Raw genomic sequence first — 25,065 nt, 5'->3', positions numbered from 1 at the left:
GACGGACAAAGTTTTAGAGCTGGGCTATAAAACTTTCCGACAACATGATCAGATCGGACTTTGTTCGATCATGTGTAGAGAATTCCGATCGGACAAAGTGCCACGCATGCTCAGATCAAATTCCTAGACCAAAGCTATTGGCTACTAGCCTGAACGTAGTCCCGTCGTAACAAAATAACGTTGTCACGATACGTACGATCGGATTTTCCGACAACTTTGTCTGACCGTGTGTATGCAACACAAGTTTCGGACAAAATCCGACGGATTTTGTTGTCGGAATGTCCAACCGTGTGTACAAGGGCTAAAAGGTATATTTTTTCAATGTCATTTTTTCAAATTACATTTTTTTTTATTATTGCATTTAAGTTCAAATATGAGATCTGAGGACTTTTTGACCCCAGATCTCATATTTAAGAGGACCTGTCATGCTTTTTTCTATTACAAGGGATGTTTACATTCCTTGTAATAGGAATAAAAGTGATCCACTTTTTATTTTTTTTAAAACAGTGTAAAAATAAATAAAATCAATTAAAATAAATAAGAAAAAAGAAAAGGTTTTTAAAAACACCCCGTCCCGACGAGCTCACACGCAGGAGTGAGCGCATACGTGAGTAGCGCTCGCATGTGAAAATGGTAGTCAAACCACACGTGTGAGGTATCGCCGCGATCGGTAGAGCGAGAGCAATAATTCTAGCCCTAGACCTCCTCTGTAACGCAAAAAATGCAACCTGTAGAATTTTTTTTATGTCGCTTATGGAGATTTTTGAGGCTAAAAGTTTTACGCCATTCCGCAAGCGGGTGCAATTTTGAAGCATGACATGTTGGGTATCAATTTACTCGGTGTAACATTATCTTTCACAATGCACTTGTAAGACGGTGTGAAAAAAAAGTATTGCAATGACCGCCATTTTATTCTCTAGGGCAGTGATGGCGAACCTTGGCACCCCAGATGTTTTGGAACTACATTTCCCATGATGCTCAGCACTCTGCAGTGTAGTGGAGCATCATGGGAAATGTAGTTTCAAAACATCTGGGGTGCCAAGGTTCGCCATCACTGCTCTAGGGTGTTAGAAAAAAAAAACAATATAAAATGTTTGGGGGTTCTAAGTAATTTTCTAGCAAAAAAAAAAACTGTTTTAAACATGTAAACACCGAGTCTGAAAAAGAGGCCTGGTCCTTAAAGTGGTTAAAAAAATGTAGGCAAAAGCACAGAAAAGTTTTTGCTTGTAGCATTCTTCTTTTTTTATTGACTTGCAATGTGCCTCTGAACTTGCTATTGAATTGGCATTCTAGGGTGAGTCAATTTCTAGCACAGCCCTCTCCCACCCTGCAGGTCACAGCCCTCTCCTCTTCTGAAAGTGCCTAACTAATGTCTGTGCTAGACATGTGCAAAAGGAAAAAAATTGTTTAGTCTCGTTTCGTTTTAATTCGTTAATGAATTAATTTTGTTTAGTTATATTCGTTAAATTCGTTAATTTCTTTTTCGGATTTCATTTCGTTTTCTACCGAATTTGAAAAATCGGTCGCATTCGAAAATATTTAAACCAAATTCGAAAATATTTAAACCAAATTCGAATATATTTCTACCGAATTCGAAATGAATTCAACATGATTCGAAATTATTTCAACCGCATTCAAAACTATTTCAACCGGATTCGAAAATATTTTGCGACCCGAATTTAGGGCCATGTATCTCGGGGTCACTTGGTGCTAGAAAGCCCAAATTTGGAGATGTTGTAGTTCTAGTTCGATTGTGTTTGCATACCAAATGTGGTGTTTCTAGCTATAAGTGACCCCGAGATATTTGGCCCCAAAGTCGGGTCGCAAAATGTAATTCTCTGCTGCACAAAAGTGCTTGACATTTTGTGACCCGAATTTGGGGCCACGTATCTCAGGGTCACTTGGGGATAGAAACCCCAGATTTAGAGATGTTGTAGTGCTAGTTCTGCTGTGTTTGCATACCAAATTTGGGGTTTCTAGCTAGCTATAAGTGCCCCTGAGATACGTGGCCCCAAATTCGGGTCGCAAAATGTCATTTTTCGAATTTGATTCGATTTTCGTTTGAATTCGTTAGCATTGTAATTCGGTAATTCGGATGCATCCGAATGTCCGAATAATGAAAATTCGTCTGAATTTCTATTCAGAACTAAACAAAATGCACATGTCTAGTCTGTGCTGGCCAAGCTCATTTCCCTTTCCCTTCATCTGCCAACATAATCATTTATGTGGCTGCCAGTAGAGAAGAGGATTAAAAAACGATAGAATGTCACTTGGGTGACGAGCTTGCGTCATCTGGAGCTTCTATTATCCCATTTAGGATGGTGGTGGCCAGCAGCAGTCTTGTTTTTTTTGGATGTCTACACAAGGGAAGCTTTTACGGGTAAAAATGATGCATAAAATAAAACTTGTGAGAAGATTATTGTTGAAATGAATGGTCTGGTGACAAGGTTTCTTTAAAGTCCCTTAGCTTTCCTATAACAATGTAAAACACGAAAAGAGGGATATAAGCCCACCACACTTACCAGTGGTTGTAGAGCCGCTGGTGGTCTCTGGAAAAACAAAGAAAAACCAGTCATATAAACCAGAAAAAAAAATGTAATTCTACTAGAAATGAAATCTGTCCGGAGGAACACAAGGATCTCTTGATGGTAATCTTCGAGCAGATCAAGAAATTCTCTCTGAAAACTAAAAAATAAGTAAAAATTCTCTCCCTGCTATTGTCAGAAGAGTGATAGGAAATAGAGGCACGGTGGAAATAGTTGAAGTTTAGACCCCTTTCACACTGAGGGAGTTTTCAGGTGTTTTATCACTTTTACATGGTGACCCCGCCCCCTTACGATGTCACAGTCCCCGTGTGACATCAACCCATGTGACACCAACCCATGTGACATAAAGCCATGTGACACCGCCCCTTGTCCCTATATAAGTGGCCGCGCAGCGCGTCCCTGGCATTGTGGCCGGAGAGAGCGTTGAGTCAACATCTCCAGGAGAAGAAGGAGAAGAAGAAGAAGAAGAACGGAAGGCGGCAGCGGCGACAGAAGACCGGGCCACCGCCTGTAAAAGAGCTATAAGAAGGCACGGTGGCCCGGCAGAAGAACCGAAGAGGGGGACAAGACCCCCGAAGTCGGGAGAAGAGGCCGGCGGCGAGGAAGAAAGCCGGACTCCTCCGCTAGCAAAAGAGCTACAAGAAGATAGCGGAGGATTCCGGCGAGAAGACCCCCGAAGACGGAAGACCCCCGGAGCTGTGCAATAAAGTATTTTATCTCGTGTGTTGTGTTTTTTTGTACTTTTATTTTACAGGTGAATGGGTAGGGGTACATTGTACCCCCATACTCATTCACATAGGGTGGGGGGCCGGTATCCAGGATTCCGATAAGCCCCCCGCCCGCAGACCCCGACAACCAACGGCCAGGGTTGTCGGGAAGAGGCCCTTGTCCTCATCAACATGGGGACAAGGTGCTTTGGGGTGGGGGGGCCGCGTGGCCCCCCCTTCCCCAAGGCACCCCCCATGTTGAGGGCACGTGGCCTGGTACGGCTCAGGAGGGGGGGTGCTTTCCTGGCCAGCCGGGTAGCGTGCTCGGACAAGGGTCTGTTGTGGGTCGATTTTTTTCGGCGTTGGGGGTTCCCCTTTAAGTCCATACCAGGCGGCGGGGCCAGCGACTTCTCCTTCGCGGGCCCCACCTACCTGGAGACGCGCTCGAAATGAGCGGACTTTCCTCCGCGTGTGTGGGCGAGTCCGTTCATTTCGAAAGTACGGCAGACTTAGTACGGCGGACTTAGTACGGCGGCCTTAGTACGCCGTATTCGTCCACTGAAAAAGTGACGTGTGTGGGCAAGTAGCCCGTTCGAAAATTCCGACGGACAGTTTGGCGGACGTCCGCCAGACTAAGTACGTCGGACAGACGGCTACGTGTGTACGCGGCTTTAGTGTCAGATTGTTCCGCCGCAATACCACAGTCCCTATAAGTCACTGATCATCACCAATATTAGTTTAACGTTTAAAGTATTACTCAACCCAGAAGCCTGCAGTCGCTATATCTTATCTCCCACAGTAAACAGAACATGGAAATGCAATTCTTTTAGTAAATATAGACTGCTAAATACCTTTTCTCATCAGCAGTATATAGCAGTCACTTCTATCGGTGTCTGGTTAAAGCTTGTGGGAGGAGTTTTCATTCTCCTCTGACTGTCCTATCAGGATGCAGGACCCCTGACTCTCTGTCTGGACAGTGCTGAGTGGCCCTGTGCTAAACACAAGGCTCTGTTCTATCAGGAGAAGGATTGGGGGCAGTGGAAGAAGGGGAGGATCAGAGAAGATGGGATCAAACAGCCTGCTTACACAGTGCAGAAGATTAACCATTTAGGTTACACGGGGAGTATTACAAGCATGCTTTACTGCATACAGTATACGGACTGATTTTACTGTTGTGGGTTTAGTAACACTTTAATATCACTTTTTTTGTAAACTAGACCCCCTGGGTAAAACAGTCATCAGTACATACATATCAAATAAAACCAAAGAATTTCCAAGCTCAACTTACCTACCAGCCTACGACCAACCAGATTACCCCATCTAACAGTATGCATTAAAAACAGGGGTTTCGTTGCACACATTTGCAAATACCTGTGTAAGCTGCAGATCATACCAAGGCCCCCTTTATCCTGCAGATCCTAATTCCAACTTTGAAGAGTCTCCCCAATGGGAGCACATGTATTCCTGTATTTCGGAGGATAGATGAAGGGCAGATGACTGGGGGGAGCCCAACCCTCCTTAACCACTTCAATACCGGGCATTTTCCCCCCTTCCTGCCCAAGCCAATTTTCAGTTTTCAGCGTTGTCGCAATTTGAATGACAATTGCGCGGTCGGCCTACACTGTACCCAAATGAAATTCTTATCATTTTTTTCCCCGCAAATAAATCTTTCTTTTGGGTGGAATTTGATCACCTCTGTGGTTTTTATTTTTTGTTAAAAAATTTAAAAAGATTGAATTTAAAAAATATTTTTTTTTTAAATATTTTGTTAGAAAACTTTGCAAACAGGTAATTTTTCTCCTTCATTGATGTATGATGATGAGGAGGTACTGATGGGCACCAATAGGTGGCAGTGATGGCCACCGATAGATGGTAGTGATGGGCACTGAATGGGGGCAATAATGGGCACTGATCGGTTACACTGATAGGCAGCACTGCTAGGTTGCACTGATTGGCACCACGGGTGAGCTTTGATAGGTGGTACTTGTGGGCACTGATAGGTGGCACTCATTGGCATTGATAGGTGGCACTGGTGGGCACTGTGGGCACTGGCATGTGTCAATGGCAGGTGGCACTGGCAGGGGGTACTGTTGGGCACAGATGAGGCATAATTGCCTCTTCCTCTTCAGGACCGATGACCCTTGCAGATAGTGTTGTTATGCTGATTCCATTGTTACTGTCCTGTTTGAAGCGCTTGTTTTACCTCGGAAATGTAAGTGTATTTCTTATGTTTACACAATAAATATCCCTCATGGAATTACACTATATGCCCCCTTTCTTCTTTTTTATCCTCATGGTTGGGCTGACTTGCCTGTGTATATTTAACCTGCTGAATCCACCATCTTGGAAGGTCTGTCTGGAGGTTGTGTCCATACAGTGGCCTGAGCCTTTCTGGTTATTTCACAAAGCTTGAATGAGTTCAATCTCTCCGGTAAGAGACTTGTGCTTCTGGTGGTGGACTCTCTATGTCATTCACATTATTTTTTGATGCACATTCAAGATCTCAGTGACTGTCACGTATTTCATTGGACTACACATTTGAAGCACATTAGGACTTTTTTGCGGTCCTTTATTTTTATATATGGGCACTATTCTCTATTGAGTATATGCTAATATGTATTCATAACATTTCTGTAAATGTCAATATTTTTCCACGTGTCAATTTCACGTTATTTATATTGGTCATTTATTAGCGCTGCACATTTCTTATATTTTTCTTTGTCCCTTGCAGATAAGCCGGTGATCAGCTTTTTCCTCCTCACGCTAAGGGGTAAGGGGCCAGGACCAGACCTTTGCTCAGATCTGTGATTACCCGAATCTCGGTGACTCAGTGATCAGTGATCACCTGCAGGGCGTGCGCGTGAAAAGGGGAAATTCAGGTCCACACTGTGGCCGTCATTCCGCTATAGCGCGGATGGCACGTGGTTAAAGGCGCAGGAACACACTGAACACCCAGCACGTTGTACAATGGAAAAGGTGTCAGTGCGTTGGCTCACCATTATGTCAACAATACAAAAAAAGTTTTTTTGTGTTCCTGCGCCTTTAAAGCGGTTGTATACTCATTTTTTTTTACTTTTACCTACAGAAAAGCCTATAATAAGGCCTATAATAAGGCTTACCTGTAGGTAAAAAAAATATCCGTACAAGTTTAGGAGATATTCCCCTCGGTATGCGCCGCTGACTGCAGCGGCAAATGCGCACAAGGGGATTCTCGGCTGAAAGCCCGGCAGTGGCCGGACCCAGGCCGGGATGAAATCTCCCGCGCGCATGCTTGGGAGTGACGATATTGCCGCTCCGGCCACTCACAGCACCGGAGCCGCGATACCCGTCAGCTCCCTCGGCATGGATCGGACCAGATGTCGGGGGCCTCGCTCTAAGGTAAGTATTTCATAATGAGCTAGTATGCGGTGCATGATAGCTCATTATGCCTTTTCCTTTGCAGGTAGAAAAAAAAAGAAAAAACATCTGCGGGTTTACTCCCGCTTTAAGGAGGGTTGGTGAAGATATTTTCCAGCACACCATGGAACGACACAAATAGCGTCCAAATGGGTGATTTATTGCATGATCACAACACAAGGATAGTGCAATGTTTCTGAGCCGCGTAGGGCCCCTTCGTTACATGCCTGATGGAGGGACCCTACTGCGTGGCTCGGAAATGTTGCACTATCCTTGTGTTGTGATCATGCAATAAATCACCCATTTGGATGCTATTTGTGTCGTTCCATGGTGTGCTGGCAAATATCTTCACCGTGACTTCAACCAGTATCCAGCTGGTTGTTGCTGCAGCACCCAAATCTGAGAGTGCATCCAGGAACGTGTGCGATGGGAATATGACATACTACTTTAAGGAGGGTTGGGCTCCCTCCAGTCATCTGCCCTTCATTTATCCATCAGAATACATGTGCTCCCACCGTGGAGACTCTTTAAAGTTAGAGTTATGCCGCGTACACAGGATCGGAAATTCGGCCAGCAAAAGACCGATGCTTTTGGTTGGAAAATGCGATTGTGTGTATGCTCCATCAGACTTTTGCTGGTGGAATTCCCACCAGCAAAAGATTGAGAGCATGTTCTCTATTTTCCAGTCGGAAAAAGTTCTGATCGGAAATTCTGATCATCTGTAGAGATTCTGACGCGCAAAATTCCTACGCATGCTCGGAAACAATTCGACGCATGCTCAGAAGCATTGAACTTCACTTTCTTGGCTCATCGTAGTGTTGTACATCACCGCGTTCTTAGCGGTCGAAAGTTCAGAGAACTTTTGTGTGACCGTGTGTATGCCAGCCAAGCTTGAGCGGAATTCGGTCGGAAAAAACATCCAAGTTTTTTACCGACAGAAAATCTGCTCCTGCGGCATTAGGGTCTGCAGGATACAGGGTGCCTTGCCATGGCTTGCAGCTTACGCATGTATTTGCAAATGTGTGCAACTAAACCCCTGTTTTTAATGCATACTGTTAGACGGGTTAATTCGGTTGGTTGCAGGCTGGTTGGTAAGTTAAGCTTGGAAATTCTTTGGTTTTGTTTGACATGTGTTTGCCCTTCTAGTGCTTCTTGCTGTGAAGACCAGTTATAGGTGGGGGCAGTGACCTTTTTTTTGTTTTTTTTTGTATCAGTACATACATACCCAACTAATTTATTTCCTGGAGGAGATGGGGAGGCCAAAACGTTATTTTTTAATTTTTTTTCACTATAATAATAATAATATTTAATAAATAATAACTGTTTATATAATAAAGATATAATATTTGTCTGTCAATAATAGTTAAATGAAGGTTTTTTTTTTAACATACCGTATTTATCCGCGTATAACACGCACTTTTTCCCCTTAAAATCAGGGGAAAATCGCGGGTGCGTGTTATACGCTGATCCTCCACGATTTACGCACGATTTTTTGGGCTCTGGGCGGCTTTCAGCCGCCTTCGGCCCTTCTCGTGGCTTTCAGCCGCCTTCGGCCCTTCTCGTGGCTTTCGGCCGCCTTCGGCCCTTCTCGTGGCTTTCGGCCGCCTTCGGCCCTTCTCGGCAGCCAAAAGATGCCGAGTAGGGGTGAGGCGGCCGTCAGCCGCCGAGAAGGTCCGAGAGCGGCCGAAAGCTGCCGAGAAGGGCCGAGAGCGGCCGAAAGCCGACAAGAACTTCCGGGCGCCGCTGAGATACACAGTACATTTCGGCGGCGCCATTTTTAAAAACATAAGTTGACATCACTGATGCACAAGACTACAATGACGGACAAGCTGCATGACAAGGCTGCATGACGGACAGGCTGCATGACAAGGCTGCATGACAAGGCTGCAATGATGGACAGGCTGCATGACAAGGCTGCAATGATGGACAGGCTGCATGACAAGGCTGCAATGATGGACAGGCTACATGAAAAGGCTGCAATGATGGACAGGCTGCATGACAAGGCTGCAATGATGCTGACGAGGTTTCAGATGGACACTGATAAGGCTGCTTTGATGGGCATTTAAATGTACGTTTTTTTTTGCTTAAATTTCCCTCCTAAAAGTTTTTTTCCACAAAATTCCCTCCTAAACTTGGGGTGCGTGTTATACGCCGATAAATACGATAACGTGTGTCCTAGGTCACCATAGAATTGGCAATAACCTGAAATCTAACTATTGATTTATATATTGGAAATTATTTTTTTATTTGTTTGTTAAGCATTGCAGACTTTCAGACGTGTTTGACATTTTTACTTTTAATTCTACTTTTTTTTAAATATTTTTAAATTTTAGTTCCAGTAAAGGACAAAGGACAAAAGAAATGAATTTTCTGCTGAACAGGTCTGTTGGGTGCTGTTGACAGGAAATCATTTAGTATCTGTCATGCGATCTGTCTATATAATGCACAAACAATGTTCCTTGTCAAAGAAACAATGCTGGACATGTGTAATAAACGGTGAAAGGGGCAAGGGGCTCATTCTTGAAATACCGTAACCTGGAAGAGCCAGTTAGAAGCAGAATCAATCATGAGAATCACATCCTGTTACCGAAACTTGACTTTGTTAAGTGAAAATTTTTAGCTTTTTAGTAGGTCATCTCAATGATAAGATTTTTTTTTCCAATGGATTTTGGCCCAAACGTTTTCTTGCATACACACGGTCGCACAAAGTTGTCAGAAAATCCGATCGTTATGTATTGAGGTGTCATTCGAAATGAATGTCACCACAATGTACCATGCAAAGTATTGTGTATAAAACATGCATGTTACTGAATGTTACTGCAATGTATTCGTATGAAGCCATCGTTGAGGAGAATTTAATAGATGAATACATTTATTAGGGAAGAGATTTAGCTTATGTCACTGCAAAATGAGCAAAAAGGGTTCAGTCCTCAGATGTGCGAAATGGGATTTATAGTGCTTGCAACACAATTAGTTGTTTAAAGGGGTTGTAAAGGTAAATATTTTTTCACCTTAATGCAAAAAAACATCTGACAGTACCGACCCCCCCCCCAGCTCCTCCTGTTTTACTTACCTGACCCCTCGAAAGTCCCGTACTCGCCCCCGACGTCCTCTTTGCCGCACAGCCTGGCCGCTGATTGGTTAGAGTGGATGGATTGAAAGCAGCGCAGCCATTGGCTCGCACTGCTGTCAATCACATCTAATGACGCGGTGCGCCGGGGTGGGGCCAAGTGATACAGTGAGTGGCTATAGCCACCGGCTGTATCTCGGGAGCGCGCCCACAAGTGCTTCTCACCATGTGAGGGAGCTCAGCATGAACGTGAGAAGTACTTGCGGGGGGAAAGCCGAGACAGCCGATGAGGGACCCCAGAAGAGCAGGTTCGGGGGCCACTCTGTGCAAAACGAGCTGCACAGTGGAGGTAAGTATAACATGTTTGTTATTTAAAAAACAAAACAAAAAAACTTTACAACCCCTTTAAGAAATGTGCAGGAGGTATAGCATGAGTTAATTGAACTTCACTTGGGGGGGGGGGGGCATGTTAGGAGGCATCTGAATGTTTAAAAGGCTGCTAAGACTTGTGTGAAGATTAAAATGACTTGAAAAAGTGTAACATGCATCAGCTGAATGGTATTAATTGTTATTATCTTTTGTTGTTTATGATTAACTACCTCCCATCCGCGCTATAGCCGAAAGACAGCGACAGCCCGGGCCTTAATTGCCGGGAGGGCATCCATGTCCATCCTCCCGAGCATGCACTGTCTGCGCGCGGTGTGCTCTGTGATCTAACGTGGAAAAAAACCAAGCTGATCACCGGCTTATGTCAGAGGGTCCTGAACAGGAAAAGCCACTGCTGCTATGCGGTGACCACCAGTGCCACCTATCAATGCCCACCAGTGCCACCTATCAGTGCCCATCAGTTTTGCCAATCATTGCCCATTAGTGCCTCATTAGCAGTGCCACCTATCAGTGCTTATGAGTTTTACCTACCAGTGCCTACCAGTGCCACTCATCAGTGCCACCTATCAGTGCCGTTACCATTTCAAACAGGAGGGGTGGGATCTGGTGGTCCCCTTGTTAAAGGGGGCTTCCAGATTCCGATAAGCCCCCCACCCGCAGACCCCCACAACCACCGGGCATGGGTTGTGGGGGATGAGGCCCCTGTCTCTATCAACATAGGGACAAGGGGTTTTGGGGGGCTACCCCAAAACACCCTCCCCATGTTGAGGGCATGTGGCCTGGTACGGTTCAGGAGGGGGGGCACTCTCTCTCCCCCCTCTTTTCCTGCAGTCTGCCAGGTTGCGTGCTCAGATAAGGGTCTGGTATGGATTTTTGGGGGGACCCCCACACAATTTTTTTTTAATTTTGGCACGGGGTTCCCCTTAATATCCACACCAGACCAGAAGGGCTTGCTATAGAATTTGGGAGGGCCCCCCCACACAATTTTTTTATTTTTTTATTTTGGTGTTCCCCTTAGTATTCATAGACCCAAAGGGCCTGGTAATGGACTGGGGGGATCCCATGCCGTTCTTTTCAATGACTTTTATCTGTATTGCCAAGACCCAGACAATTCACTATAGCCACTATTACTTTTAAATGACTTTTTTTCCCTTTAGAAATGTCATTTTGTGCAGGAACCGTTCTAAACGCTAGGGAAAATGCGCCAATATACAGGCATACTATAGACACCCCCCAGGCACGATATTTAAAGGAATATTTCACTTTTATTGTTTCACTTTAAGCATTATTATAATCACTGCTCCCAAAAAAACTGCCTTTTTAAAACTTTTTTTTGCATTGATACATGTCCCCTGGGGCAGGACTCGGGTCCTCAAACACTTTTTATGACAATAACTTGCATATTAACCCTTAAAATTATCATTTTTGATTTTTCACGTTCGTGTCCCATAGACTTTAACGGTGCTCGCATGTTCGAACAAATTTTTGGCCTGTTCTGCTGTGAACTGAACCAGGGGTGTGTTCGGCCTATCCCTACTTCCCAAGACCCCCGGGACCTGCTGCTGTTATTTCATATAGATCAGAAGTGTGGGATAATTAAAGGAGCCTGTCTTCAATATGCACATTTTAAGATATCGGTGTGATTCAACTCAAGTGGTGCATGCGATTTTAGGAACATGTTGCAGTCCAGATTGCATCTTAAGGGCATGGCAGCCCACTTTTATTTAACCACTTGTCGACCGCCGCACGACGATGTACGTCAACAGAATGGCACGGGCAGGCATATGGGCGTACCTGTATGCCCCTGCCTTCCCGCGGGTGGGGGGCCCGATCGGGCCCCCCCCGGTGCCTGCGGCGGTCGGTATTCGTTCGGGAGCGATCCGGGATGAGGGGGCGGCCATTCATTCATGGCCACCCCCTCGCGATCGCTCCCGACGAATGGAAATGCTCCGTGACATCACTTCCTCTCCTGTAATGTAAACACAGGCAGAGGAAGTGATATAATCTCTCCTCCGTGTCGGTATTTTTCGTTCCGGCACCGAGGATCGGTGAGTTGCACCAACACTACACAATACAGTAGAACATGCCAGGCACACTCACACCCCCCCTTCACCCCCCGATCACCCCCCCCAATTACCCCTGCCGTCACAGTGACACCAATTGCATTTTTTTTTTTTTTTTTGCATTGGTGTCATTTGTGACTGTAATAACTGTTAGGGCAGTTAGGGTTAGCCCCCTTTAGTTCTAATGTACCCCCCTAACCCCCCCAATAAAGGTTTAACCCCGTGATCACCCCCCGTCGCCAGTGTCACTAAGGCTGGGTTCACATTGCAGCGGTTTATGAGAACGGATGTGATTCGCACCGCACTGCAGTGCAAATCACATCCGATCTCTGTGCGATTCGAGTTCAGCCATACAGATAGTATGGCTGAATTTGCGCCGCACCCGCCGCAAATTCGCACGGGACCCTTTTTTTGGTCCGCAGCAGAATCGGATCGCATGGGTGTTCACACCATGCGATCCGAGTTTGCAGATCGCACTGCGATATGCGAACTGATCTGGGGGTGTCATTAACATTTCACTGACACTCCCAGCAGTTCGCATAGGGCAGTGTGAACTGCCGCCGGGAGGCATGCGATGCGGGAACCCGCCGCGGATTCGTGGCGTTCCCGCATCGCTCCAGTGTGAACCCAGCCTAATAAGCGATCGTTTTTCTGATCGCTGTATTAGTGTCACAGGTGACGCTAGTTAGGCAGGTAGGTAATTAGGTTCACCGCAGCTTTTTATAGCGCCAGGGACCCCCATATACTACCGCATAAAGCCCCCTGATTGCCCCCTAGTTAACCCTTTCACCAGTGATCACCATATAACTGTTACAGGTGACGCTGGTTGGTTAGTTATTTTTTTATAGTTTCAGGGCACCCGCCATTTATTACCTAGTCTCACTAGTGTACCCCTAAATTTAGGGGTGTCTACTTTCCAAAATGGGGTCATTTGGGGGGGGGGGGGGGGTTGTGCCATCTTGGCATTTTATGGCCTTCAAAACTGTAACGCCCTTAGAAAGCCTGAAGGCAGTGCTTGGTTTTCGGGGCCCTGTACGCGGCTAGGCTCCCAAAAAGTCCCACATATGTGGTATCCCCGTACTCAGGAGAAGCAGCAGAATTTATTTTGGGGTGTCATTTCACATATGCCCATGGCATGCGTGAGCAATATATCATTTAGTGACAACTTTGTGAAAAAAAAAAAAGTTTGTAATTTTCCCGCAACTTGTGGTAAAATATTCCATGGACTCAACATGCCTCTCAGCAAATAGCTTGGGGTGTCTACTTTCTAAAATGGGGTCATTTGTGGGGGTTTTGTGCCATCTTGGCATTTTATGGCCTTCAAAACTGTAATAGGTAGTGAGAAGTGAAATCAAAAATTTACGCCCTTAGAAAGCCTGAAGGCGGTTCTTGGCTTTCGGGGCCCCGTACGCGGCTAGGCTCACAAAAAGTCCCACATATGTGGTATCCCCGTACTAAGGAGAAGCAGAAGAATTTATTTTGGGGTGTCATTTCACATATGCCCATAGCATGTGTGAGCAATATATCATTTAGTGACAACTTTGTGTAAAAAAAAAAAAAAAACATTTTTTTTTTGTCATTATTCAATCGCTTGAGGCAAAAAAATAAAATATTCAATGGGCTCAACATGCCTCTTATCAATTTCCTTAGGGGGTCTACTTTCCAAAATGGGGTCATTTGGGGGGGTTTTGTACTGCCCTGCCATTTTAGCACCTCAAGAAATGAGATAGGCAGTCGTAAACTAAAAGCTGCGTAAATTCCAGAAAACGTACCTTAGTTTGTAGATGTGACAACTTTTGCGCAAACCAATAAATATACAGTTATTGACTTTTTTTTTACCAAAGACATGTGGCTGAATACATTTTGGCCTCAATGTATGACTAAAATTGAGTTTATTGGATTTTTCTAATAACAAAAAGTAGAAAATATCATTTTTTTTCAAAATTTGCGGCCTTTTTACGTTTATATCGCAAAAAATAAAAATCGCAGAGTCAGTCAAATACCTTTAAAAGAAAGCTCTATTTGTGGGAAAAAAAGGACGCAAATTTTGTTTGGGTACAACATTGCATGACCGCGCAATTACCAGTTAAAGCAGCGCAGTGCCAAATTGTAAAAAGACCTCTGGTCATTGACCAGCAAAATGGTCCGGTCTGAAAGTGGTTAAAGGAAACAAAGTTCACAGAAAATAACAACAATTTCCCTTGCAGTGGGTTCCACCATTACTGTATTGTTCAAACCTTCAGCCACCTGGCTTACTCAATTTCAGCACCATTGTTTCAGACCTCAGGCCTAGGTCTTTGGGTTGCTCCTCAGAGCGTATGCTCGCACTACCAGCTACAGCCTCTCTCTCCTAGGGAACGTGAATGTCCTCCTGACTCTCATACGCAGACCTCATGCCTGTAGGGTGGAGTCCTCCTGACTCCTAGACCAGACTTCCTGTTGCCTGGGTGGAGCTGTCTCCAAGTGGTACCTCTGAGCTCTAATCCTGGGATATTTATGAACCCAGACCACTGGTGTACAATCAGCATGCCTTTGTTTGCAAAAAACTGGGGTGAAAGTGCTAATACACACCTTGAAATGGGGTTGTCTCTCTACAACAGATATGATCTCCCTTCATACTCAATTATAGTGAGTTCCAAACATCTACTTTACTTGCCGTGCAAAATGGCCAAGATGACCAAAAGGCAAAAAAATGGCAATGCTCAGCAGTGAAAGGGGTTGAATGAAATAGCAATAATAATAATAATAATAATTATTATTATTATTATTATTAATAATAATATGCAGGATTTATATAGTGCCAACAGTTTACACAACACTTTGCAATATAATACAGAGACAATACAGTTATAATAAAATAACATACAAGAGGATTAAGAGGGCCCTGCTCAGAAGAGCTTACAATATAATAGGGTGGGGCAGTTAGTACAAAAGTTTGTAACTGTGGGGAATGAGCTAATGTACCTGTAAGTGGAAGAAGATTAGTTGGAGATGTGATAGGCTTCCCTGAAGAGCGGAGTTTTCATGGATCACCTAAAGGTAGCAAGAGTAGGGGATAGCCAGACTGGTGGAGGTAGTGAGTTCCAGAGTATGGAAGAGGCTCTGGAGAAATACAGCAGGACCACCAGGGATGCCCACCACTGATGACCACCAGGTATGCCACCCATGGCCACCAGGAATGCCAATCTTTGCCAAAATCAATGCCAATCAGTGCCCACTAATGGCGCCAGTCAGTGCCCATCACTAATGCCTGCCAGATGTCTCCTTATCAGTGATGCCCATTAGTGCCATTTATCAGTGCCCATCAGTGCCACCCATCAGTGTCCATCAGTGTCACCTATCAGTGCCTATCCATGTCCATCAGTGCCCATCAGTGTCCCCTATTAGTGCCACCTATAAGTACCCATCAGTGCAACCTTTTGATGCCCATCAGTGCAACCTATGAGTGCCCACCAGTGCAACCTATCAGTGCCCATTGGTGCTGCATATTAGTGCCCATCACCTGTGCCCATCATGGCCACCTCATCAGTACCACCTCATTGGTGCCACTTCATCAGTGCCCATCAGTGCCACCTTATCAGTGCCTGTCAGTGCAGCCTCATCAGTGCCTCCTCATCAGTGCCACCTCATTGGTGCCACCTCATCAGTGCCCATCAGTGCAATCTCATCAGTGCCCATCAATGAAGGAGAAAACCTACTTATTTACAGAAACAAAGAAAAACTTTTTTTTTCAAAATTTCCGGTCTTTTTTATTTGTTGCACAAAAAAAAACCCAGCAGTGATCAAAGAAATCCAAGAAATCTCTATTTACGTGAACAAAATGATAAAAAAAAATAGTTTGGGTACAGTGTAGCATGACCGTGTAATTAGAAGAAATAAAGTGAGGGACTCAGGCGCTACCTATACTAAATGTAACTGTGGGCAAATATATCCTTACTAAGTATTGTAGTCTGTATTGCCACTGTAGTATTAATATTCCATAAGTAGGAGAGAGAAATATACCACATATAAGTGGCAAAAAAACACACAATGAAGTGACAGTAAAAAACACTAAGAGAAGAATAAGAAAAGGGGGGCGGCTAGCATATGGAAACCGCTGCAAGGGTCCCTATATTTAAATTATATTATTTTCCCAGGACCTATAAGAGTTATCTACTACCCTCTTAGTTAGTAGACATGTGCGATTCGTTTCGTACGAATCTCAAATTCGTACGAATTTCCCAAAATTCGTACGTTCGGGAGGATTCGAAATACGAATTGCCGTGCGTCCGAATTCTGTACGGAATACGAACTTTTGTTTACGGATTTCGGATCAGTTGTCATCGAATCGACGACGACTCAGTCATTATGCTTATTATGAGGGGCTCCCACCATCCCTGTGCTATGCTGACTTCCTCCTGGGGCTGTACCTCTGCTGTGGTCATTATGAGGGGCTCCCACCATCCCTGTGCTGTGCTGACTTCCTCCTGGGGCTGCTTATTATGAGGGGCTCACACCATCCCTGTGCTATGCTGACTTCCTCCTGGGGCTGTACCTCTGCTGTGCATATTATGAGGGGCTCCCACCATCCCTGTGCTGTGCTGACTTCCTCCTGGGGCTGCTTATTATGAGGGGCTCCTACCATCCCTGTGCTGTGCTGACTTCCTCCTGGGGCTGTACCTCTGCTGTGCATATTATGAGGGGCTCCCACCATCCCTGTGCTATGCTGACTTCCTCCTGGGGCTGCTTATTATGAGGGGGTATATATATCAATTGATTTTTTATTTGTTTATTAATTTGCACATATACATAATTTTGCACTATTGCACTAGATTTGCACAATTTCTTTATTATTTGCACATTCCTTACCTGGTTGTAACTTTGCACTTTAGGCTCCTGCGTGTATACCAAGTTTATGGGTTTACACATATCACCATTTCTTGTATAGGGTATTCTCCCCCCCCAGTCACAGTGTCACTGATTGCATTGATCATTTCTTTACTGATCAATGCATTCAGTGTCAGTTGTAAAAGTAAAAACTGTCAGGGCAGTTAGTGTTAGGTCCAGGGTAGCCCCCTATCACCCCCAATAAAGATTTAACCCCCTGATTGCCCCTAGAGTTAACCCTTTCACCCCCTTTTGCCAGTGTCACTAAGCGATAATTTTTCTGATCGCTGCATCAGTGTCGTTAGTGTCGCTAGGTAGCTAGTTATTTTTTTAGGTTCACCGCCAGGTTTTTATAGCGCTAGGTACCCCGATATACTACCCAATAATGGTTTTAACATCCTGATTGCCCCTAGTTAACCCTTTCACCCCCTTTTGCCAGTGTCACTAAGCGATCATTTTTCTGATCGCTGCATCAGTGTCGCTACTGTCGCTAGGTAGCTAGTTATTTTTTTAGGTTCACCGCCAGGTTTTTATATCGCTAGGTACCCCAATATACTACCCAATAATGGTTTTAGAATCCTGGTTGCCCCTAGTTAACCCTTTCACCCCCTTTTGCCAGTGTCACTAAGCGATCATTTTTCTGATCGCTGCATCAGTGTCGCTACTGTCGCTAGATAGCTAGTTATTTTTTTAGGTTCACCGCCAGGTTTTTATAGCGCTAGGTACCCCGATATACTACCCAATAATGGTTTTAACCCCCTGATTGCCCCTAGTTAACCCTTTCACCCCCTTTTGCCACTGTCACTAAGCGATCATTTTTCTGATCGCTGCATTAGTGTCGCTACTGTCTCTAGGTAGCTAGTTATTTTTTTAGGTTCACCGCCAGGTTTTTATATCGCTAGGTACCCCGATATACTACCCAATAATGGTTTTAACATCCTGATTGCCCCTAGTTAACCCTTTCACCCCCTTTTGCCAGTGTCACTAAGCGATAATTTTCTGATCGCTGCATCAGTGTCGCTACTGTCGCTAGGTAGCTAGTTATTTTTTTAGGTTCACCGCCAGGTTTTTATAGCGCTAGGTACCCCGATATACTACCCAATAATGGTTTTAACCCCATGATTGCCCCTAGTTAACCCTTTCACCAGCGATCACAGTATAAGTGTCACTGGTGACGCTGGTTAGCCAGTTAGTTATTTAGGTTCCCCGTCAGGTTTTTATATAGCGCCAGGGACCCCCATATACTACCTAATAAAAATTTGAACCCCCTGATTGCCCCTAGTTAACCCTTTCACCACTGATCACCGTATAAGTGTTACGGATGACTCTGGTTAGTTTGCTTTTTATAGCATCAGGGCACCCACCATTTATTACCCAATAAAGATTTAACCCCCTGATCACCCGGCGGGTGATATCAATTAGGTTTTAGGGTCAGGGTCTGCGTCGCCCCAGGCAGCGCTAGGTTAGTGCCAGTAACGCTAACACCCACGCGCAAAGCATACACCTCCCGTAGTGGTATAGAATCTGAACAGATCAATATCTGATCTGATCAGATCTATACTAGCGTCCCCAGCAGTTCAGGGTTCCAAAAAAACGCATTGTTAGCGGGATCAGCCCAGATACCTGCTAGCACCTACGTTTTGCCCCTCTGCCCAGCCCACCCAAGTGCAGTATCGATCGATCACTGTCACTTACAAAACACTAAACACATAACTGCAGCGATCGCAGAGTCAGGCCTGATCCCTGCGATCGCTAACAGTTTTTTTGGTAGCATTTTATATTTAAATCCGGAAGGCAGTGCTTGGTTTTCGGGGTCCCGTACGTGGCTAGGCTCCCAAAAAGTCCCCCATATGTGGTATCCCCGTACTCAGGAGAAGCAGCAGAATTTATTTTGGGGTGTAATTTGACTTCTGCCCATAGCATGTGTGAGCAATATATCATTTAGTGACAACTTTGTGCAAAAAAAAAAAAGTTTGTAATATTCCCGCAACTTGTGGCAAAATATAAAATATTCCATGGACTCAACGTGCCTCTCAGTAAATAGCTTGGGGTGTCTTCTTTCCAAAATGGGGTCATTTTGGGGGGTTTTGTGCTATTTTGGCATTTTATGGCCTTCGAAACTGTGATAGGTAGTGAGGAGTTAAATCAAAAATTTGCACCCTTAGAAATCCTGAAGGTGGCGATTGGTTTTCGGGGTGCCGTGCGCGACTAGACTCCCAAAAAGTCCCACACATGTGGTATCCCCATACTCGGGAGAAGTAGCGGAATATATTTTGGGATGCAATTCCACATATAACCATGGCATGTGTGAGCAATATATCATTTAGTGACAACTTTTTGTAAATTTCTTTTTTTTTTTGTCATTATTCAATCCCTTAGGACAAAAAAAATAAATAGTCAATGGGCTCAACATACCCATCAGCAATTTCCTTGGGGTGTCTACTTTCCAAAATGGGGTCATTTGGGGGGGGGGGGGTTGTACTGCCCTGCCATTTTAGCACCTCAAGAAATGAGATAGGCAGTCATAAATTAAAAGCTGTGTAAATTCCAGAAAATGTACTCTAGTTTGTAGACGCTATAACTTTTGCGCAAACCAATAAATATACGCTTATCGACATTTTTTTTACTAAAGACATGTGGCTGGATAAATTTTGCCCTCAATGTATGACTAAAATTTAGTTTATTCGATTTTTCTTATAACAAAAAGAAGAAAATATCTTTTTTTTTCAAAATTTTCGCTGTTTTTCCATTTATATCGCAAAAAATAAAATCGCAGAGGCAATCAAATACCATCAAAAGAAAGCTCTATTTGTGGGAAGAAAAGGACGCAAATTTCGTTTGGGTGCAATATTGCATGACCGCGCAATTACCAGTTAAATCAGTGCAGTGCGAAATTGGAAAAAGACCTCTGGTCCTTAGGGTGTTTATTGGTCCGGGGCTGAAGTGGTTAATGAAGAAAATTTGTTTGATTTTCTAATCATTATTGGGGGTCAATCCGACATTTTATTTTTTATGACTAGAAAATTCAAGAGCAGGATTGGGGATTTATTTTATTATTTTTTTTCAAATTAGCGAATGAACAAACACATTTCTAACAATGTATGTGGTTTTCATTCAGGAAAGTCCGATCCAAAATCACTTTTTAAAAGCAAATACAATTTTGAAGTATTTACAAATGACGTTCATCATGTCATCAAATGTACTGAGAACTTTCATATAAAAAAAAAATGTTCAAAAGTCTACTTGTGTATGGCCGGCTTTAATTGGGAGATTGTGGAATCCACTCACCTGTTGCTCCATGGGAAGCACACAGAAGGACCAGGAGGAAGAGGAGATACGATCGTTTTTCCATCCTGGAAATCTTTGTTGCCTATCACTCCTCCATGAGCAGAATTTGCTCCCTAAGCTGTCAGTTCACAGGTAAGATTCGATCTTCACCACCTCCGTATTGTTCTGCCAAAGGGAAAATCTTCAAATTGCCTTGTTCACCGATTGCTGCTCTTTTTACTTTGGCTTTCCCCGTTTTTTGTATTCAGGTTTCCTCATTCTTTATGTTTACCGCTCTACCAAAAGAATGTTGTCAATCCTGTTTGGAGGACGGTTGCTTAGATATCTTTGATGTGAAGCAAGGTTTATTTACACATGATCTCAAATCTTTCCCCATCATTTATTCCAAGTAAACCGAATTATAGATCAATTTCTATTTTCTGTATTTACATAATGGTGTCATTGAAATGCCAACAGACCAAGAGACAAAGAGTATTATCCATGTATTGTGTCAATGTCTTTCCAAAGGCAGAGAAGAGCAACAATACTGATAAGAGGTACGGAGGAGCACCGCTATGAGGAGAGATTAGAGGAACTGAATGTATTCTCTACTGAGAAGAGGAGATTAAGGGGGGGATATGATCTCCCTGTATAAATACATAAGGGGGGTATGATCTCCCTGTATAAATACATAAGGGGGGATATGATCTCCTTGTATAAATACATAAGGGGGGCTATGATCTCCATATATAAATACATAAGGGGGATATGATCTCCATGTATAAATACATAAGGGGGATATGATTTCCATGTATAAATACATAAGGGGGGATATGATCTCCATGTATAAATACATAAGGGGAGATATGATCACCATGTATAAATACATAAGGGGGATATGATCTCCATTTATAAATACATAAGGGGGATATGATCTCCATATATAAATACATAAGGGGGATATGATCTCCATGTATAAATACATAAGGGGGATATGATCTCCATGTATAAATACATAAGGGGGGATATGATCTCCATGTATAAATACATAAGGGGGGATATGGTCATCATGTATAAATACATAAGGGGGGCTATGATCTCCATATATAAATACATAAGGGGGATATGATCTCCATGTATAAATACATAAGGGGGGATATGGTCATCATGTATAAATACATAAGAGGGATATGATCTCCATATATAAATACATAAGGGGGGATATGATCTCCATAAATAAATATATAAGGAGGATATAATCTCCATGTATAAATACATAAGGAGGATATGGTCACCATGATGATGATGATGATACACAAGAAAGCCCATAAACAGTTTTCATGAAGACAAGCAGACTAAGGACATGGATTATGTCTTGTGGTCTGATGAGACCAAGATAAACTTATTTGGTGTCAGATGGTGACAAGCGTGTGTGGGGGCAACTAGGTGAGGAGTACAAAGACAAGTGTGTCTTGCCTACAGTCAAGCAGGGTGGTGGGAGTGTCATGGTCTGGGGCTTCCAGCACTGGGGGGCTACAGTTCACTGAGGGGACCATGAATGCCAACATGTACTGTGACATACTGAAGCAGAACATGATCCCATACCTTCGGAGACTGGGCCGCAGGGCAGTATTCCAACATGATAACAACCCCAAACACCTCCTAGACAACCACTGCCTTGCTAAAGAAGCTGAGGGTAAAGGTGATGGACTGTCCAAGCATGTCTCCAGACCTAAACCCCATTGAGCATCTGTGGGGCAACCTCAAATGGAAGGTGGAGGAGAAGGTGGAGGAGTGCAAGGTCCCTAACATCCACCAGCTCTGTGATGTCGTCATGGAGGAGTGGAAAAGGACTCCAGTAGCAACCTGTGAAGCTCTGGTGAACTACATGTCCAAGAGGGTTAAGACAGTGCTGGAAAATAATGGTGGCCACACAAAATATTGATGCTTTGGGCCCAATTTGGACATTTTCACTTAGGGGTGTACTCACTTTTGTTGACAGCGGTTTAGACATTAATGGCTGTGTGTTGAGTTATTTTGAGGGGACAGCAAATTCATGTCATTTCTTCATCGTTGTCACATGAAAAGTAAATATTTACAAAAATGTGAGGGGTGTTATCACTTTTGTGAGATACTGTATATATTATATATATATAACTTTTGAGAAGCAAACAATTTATCTAATTTGAGAAGCAGACAATTTATTTCAGATGTGTCACACATAGGGATGAGCCGAACACCCCCCGGTTTGGTTCGCACCAGAACCTGCGAACAGACCTAAATTTCGTGTGAACTTTAGAACCCTATTAAAGTCTATGGGACTCGAACGTCACAATCTAAAGTGCTAATTTTAAAGGGTAATATGCAAGTTACTGTCCTAAAAAGTGTTTGGGGACCCGGGTCCTGCCCCAGGGGACATGGATCAATGCAAAAAAAAGTTTTAAAAACTGACGTTTTTTCAGGAGCAGTGATTTTAATAATGATGAAATGAAAAAGTGAAACAATAAAAGTGTAATATTCCTTTAAATTTCGTAGCCTTTCCCTATTAGGGGTGTCGGGATGGGGGCTCCTGGGAGTTACCCTAATAGTTCTACCTGGTGGGCTCTCCCGGGGGGGACACCCTCCGTTTACCTCTTATTGATGTAGCCCCTCGATAAGGAAGGGCTTGCCGACTGTACACTCTTGATAGTGTCTGTTTTTCACTAATGTCTCATGTTTTTTTTACTTACATTGTGACAGCAGGCCCTCCCTGCTACTGCTAGTTTGTGTACTGTTTTACGTATGTAAGTGCCTTTAATATAAAATAAAATATTTTGAAAGTAAATTTCGTAGCTGGGGGTTGTCTATAGTATGCCTGTGAAGGGGCGCATGTTTATGGTGCTTAGAACTGTCCCTGCACAAAGTGTCATTTCTGCAGGAAAAAAAGTCTTTTAAAATCACTTGTGGCTAAATTGTCGGGTCTCCGTAATACAGAGAACACTCAATGAGTGTTCTCTGTATTAGCCAACAATTCATTCATTCATTGATAAAAAATAAAAAAAAGCGTGGGGTTTCCCCTAAATTCAATTACCAGGCCCTTCAGGTCTGACATGGATATTAAGGGGAACCCCGTGTCAAATTTTAAAAAAAATTGACGTGGGGGTCCCCCTAAATATCCATACCAGACCCTTCAGGTCTGATATGGATATTAAGGGGAACCCCGCATCAAATTTTAAAAAAAAATTGACGTGGGGGTCCCCCTAAAAATCCATATCAGACCCTTTATCCGAGCACGCAACCTGGCAGGCTGCAGGAAAAGAGGGGGGGACGAGAGAGCGCCCCCCCTCTCCCTCCTGAACCGTACCAGGCCACATACCCTCAACATTGGGAGGATGCTTTGGGGGTCTGTGACCCCTCAAAGCACCTTGTCCCCATGTTGATGAGGACAAGGGCCTCATCCTCACAACCCTGGCCGGTGGTTGTGAGGGTCTGTGGGCGGGGGGCTTATAAGAATCTGGAAGCCCCCTTTAACAAGGGGACCCCCAGATCCCGCCCCCCCCTGTTTGAAATGGTAAGGGGGTACCCCTACCATTTCACAAAAAAAGTGTAAAAATGGTTAAATAAGACAAACACACTTTTGAAAAATTCCTTTATTAAAAATAAAAAAAATAAAAAAAAGATTCCAGCAGTGAATCTCCGGGGTCCAGCGATGGATGATCATATCCAGCGACGGGGGATCTCTCAGTCCAGCGCTGTCCATACATCCGTCTTCTGTCTCCACTGCGGAGACACTGTGGAGATCCCAGCGCTGACGTTTCTTATATTTGGAGGGCGGGGCCACCCGTCTCCTGACCCCGCCCCTCTGACGCTGGAGAGGGAAGCCAGGGGTTCCCCAGTGACGTATGGGTGACCCCGCCCCCTCTGATGTAACGCAGGTTTCCGTTACATCAGAGGGGGCGGGGTCACTCTCCCATAGACATGTATAGGGTGTTCGGGCTTTTCGAATTTGCTGTGAACAGCCCAAATTGTTCACTGTTCGCTGAACAGGCGAACAGGCAATGTTCGAGTCGAACATGAGTTCGACTCGAACTCGAAGCTCATCCCTAGTCACACAAAAGGATGATGCTTACAAGCCAAAAGATGCAGTAAGAATCACAGAAAGATGTACATTTCCCCTCCTAATATCTACAATAATATAGCTACAAGCTTCTGTTGGCTGACGAAGCACAGATAGCGTGCCTGGTACAAAATGGTACTTTATTTGGCTAATTAGTGTTTCCTGTACAGTCTTGTTCTACCATATATGGTTAAGCCTAATCATCCTACAACTTGTAGAGTTAGTTAAAGCAAAATGATAAAGCAAGTTAATACAACAACATGCTCAGAAGTCAGTTTTAAAAATCAGTCTCAGGGTTATTGTTTTTCAAAGCCCTTGTACACACGGTCGGAGATTCCGACAACCAAGTCCGTTGGATTTTGTCCGTCGGATTTTGTCCGACGGATTTTGTCCGAAACTGTTGCATACACACAGTCGGACGAAGTTGTCGGAAAATCCGACGTGATGATGTTATTTCGTTACGACGGGACTACGTTCACGCTAGTAGCCAATAGCTTTGGTGTAGGAATTTGATCTGAGCATGTGTGGCACTTTGTCCAACCGGAATTCTCTACACAGTATGTCCGATCGGAGCATTTTGTCGGAAAATATTTCCGGCAAGTTGGAAAAGTTGGTCGGACGGAGATTCAGACGGAAACAGTCCGATGCAGACCACACACAGTCGGAA

The 25,065-nt window shown here is 44.1% G+C and overlaps 1 protein-coding gene across 1 annotated transcript in view; it reads right to left on the bottom strand.

The window, feature by feature from the left end:
- LOC143925618 (uncharacterized) overlaps positions 1-25,065 on the bottom strand; it is a 198,252-nt gene that overhangs the window by 53,884 nt on the left and 119,303 nt on the right. Inside the window, exon 26 of the mRNA XM_077450089.1 lies at positions 2,523-2,549. Coding sequence (XP_077306215.1) covers positions 2,523-2,549 — 27 coding nt within the window. The remainder of the gene's footprint in view (positions 1-2,522; positions 2,550-25,065) is intronic.

Source organism: Lithobates pipiens, unplaced genomic scaffold (genome assembly GCF_037356315.1).
Source record: "Lithobates pipiens isolate NorthernLeopardFrog02 unplaced genomic scaffold, aLitPip1_a1.2 Scaffold_22, whole genome shotgun sequence".
NCBI lineage: Eukaryota > Metazoa > Chordata > Amphibia > Anura > Ranidae > Lithobates > Lithobates pipiens.
Note: the sequence above shows the minus strand (reverse complement) of the source record. Positions and strands in the feature narration are given on the sequence as shown.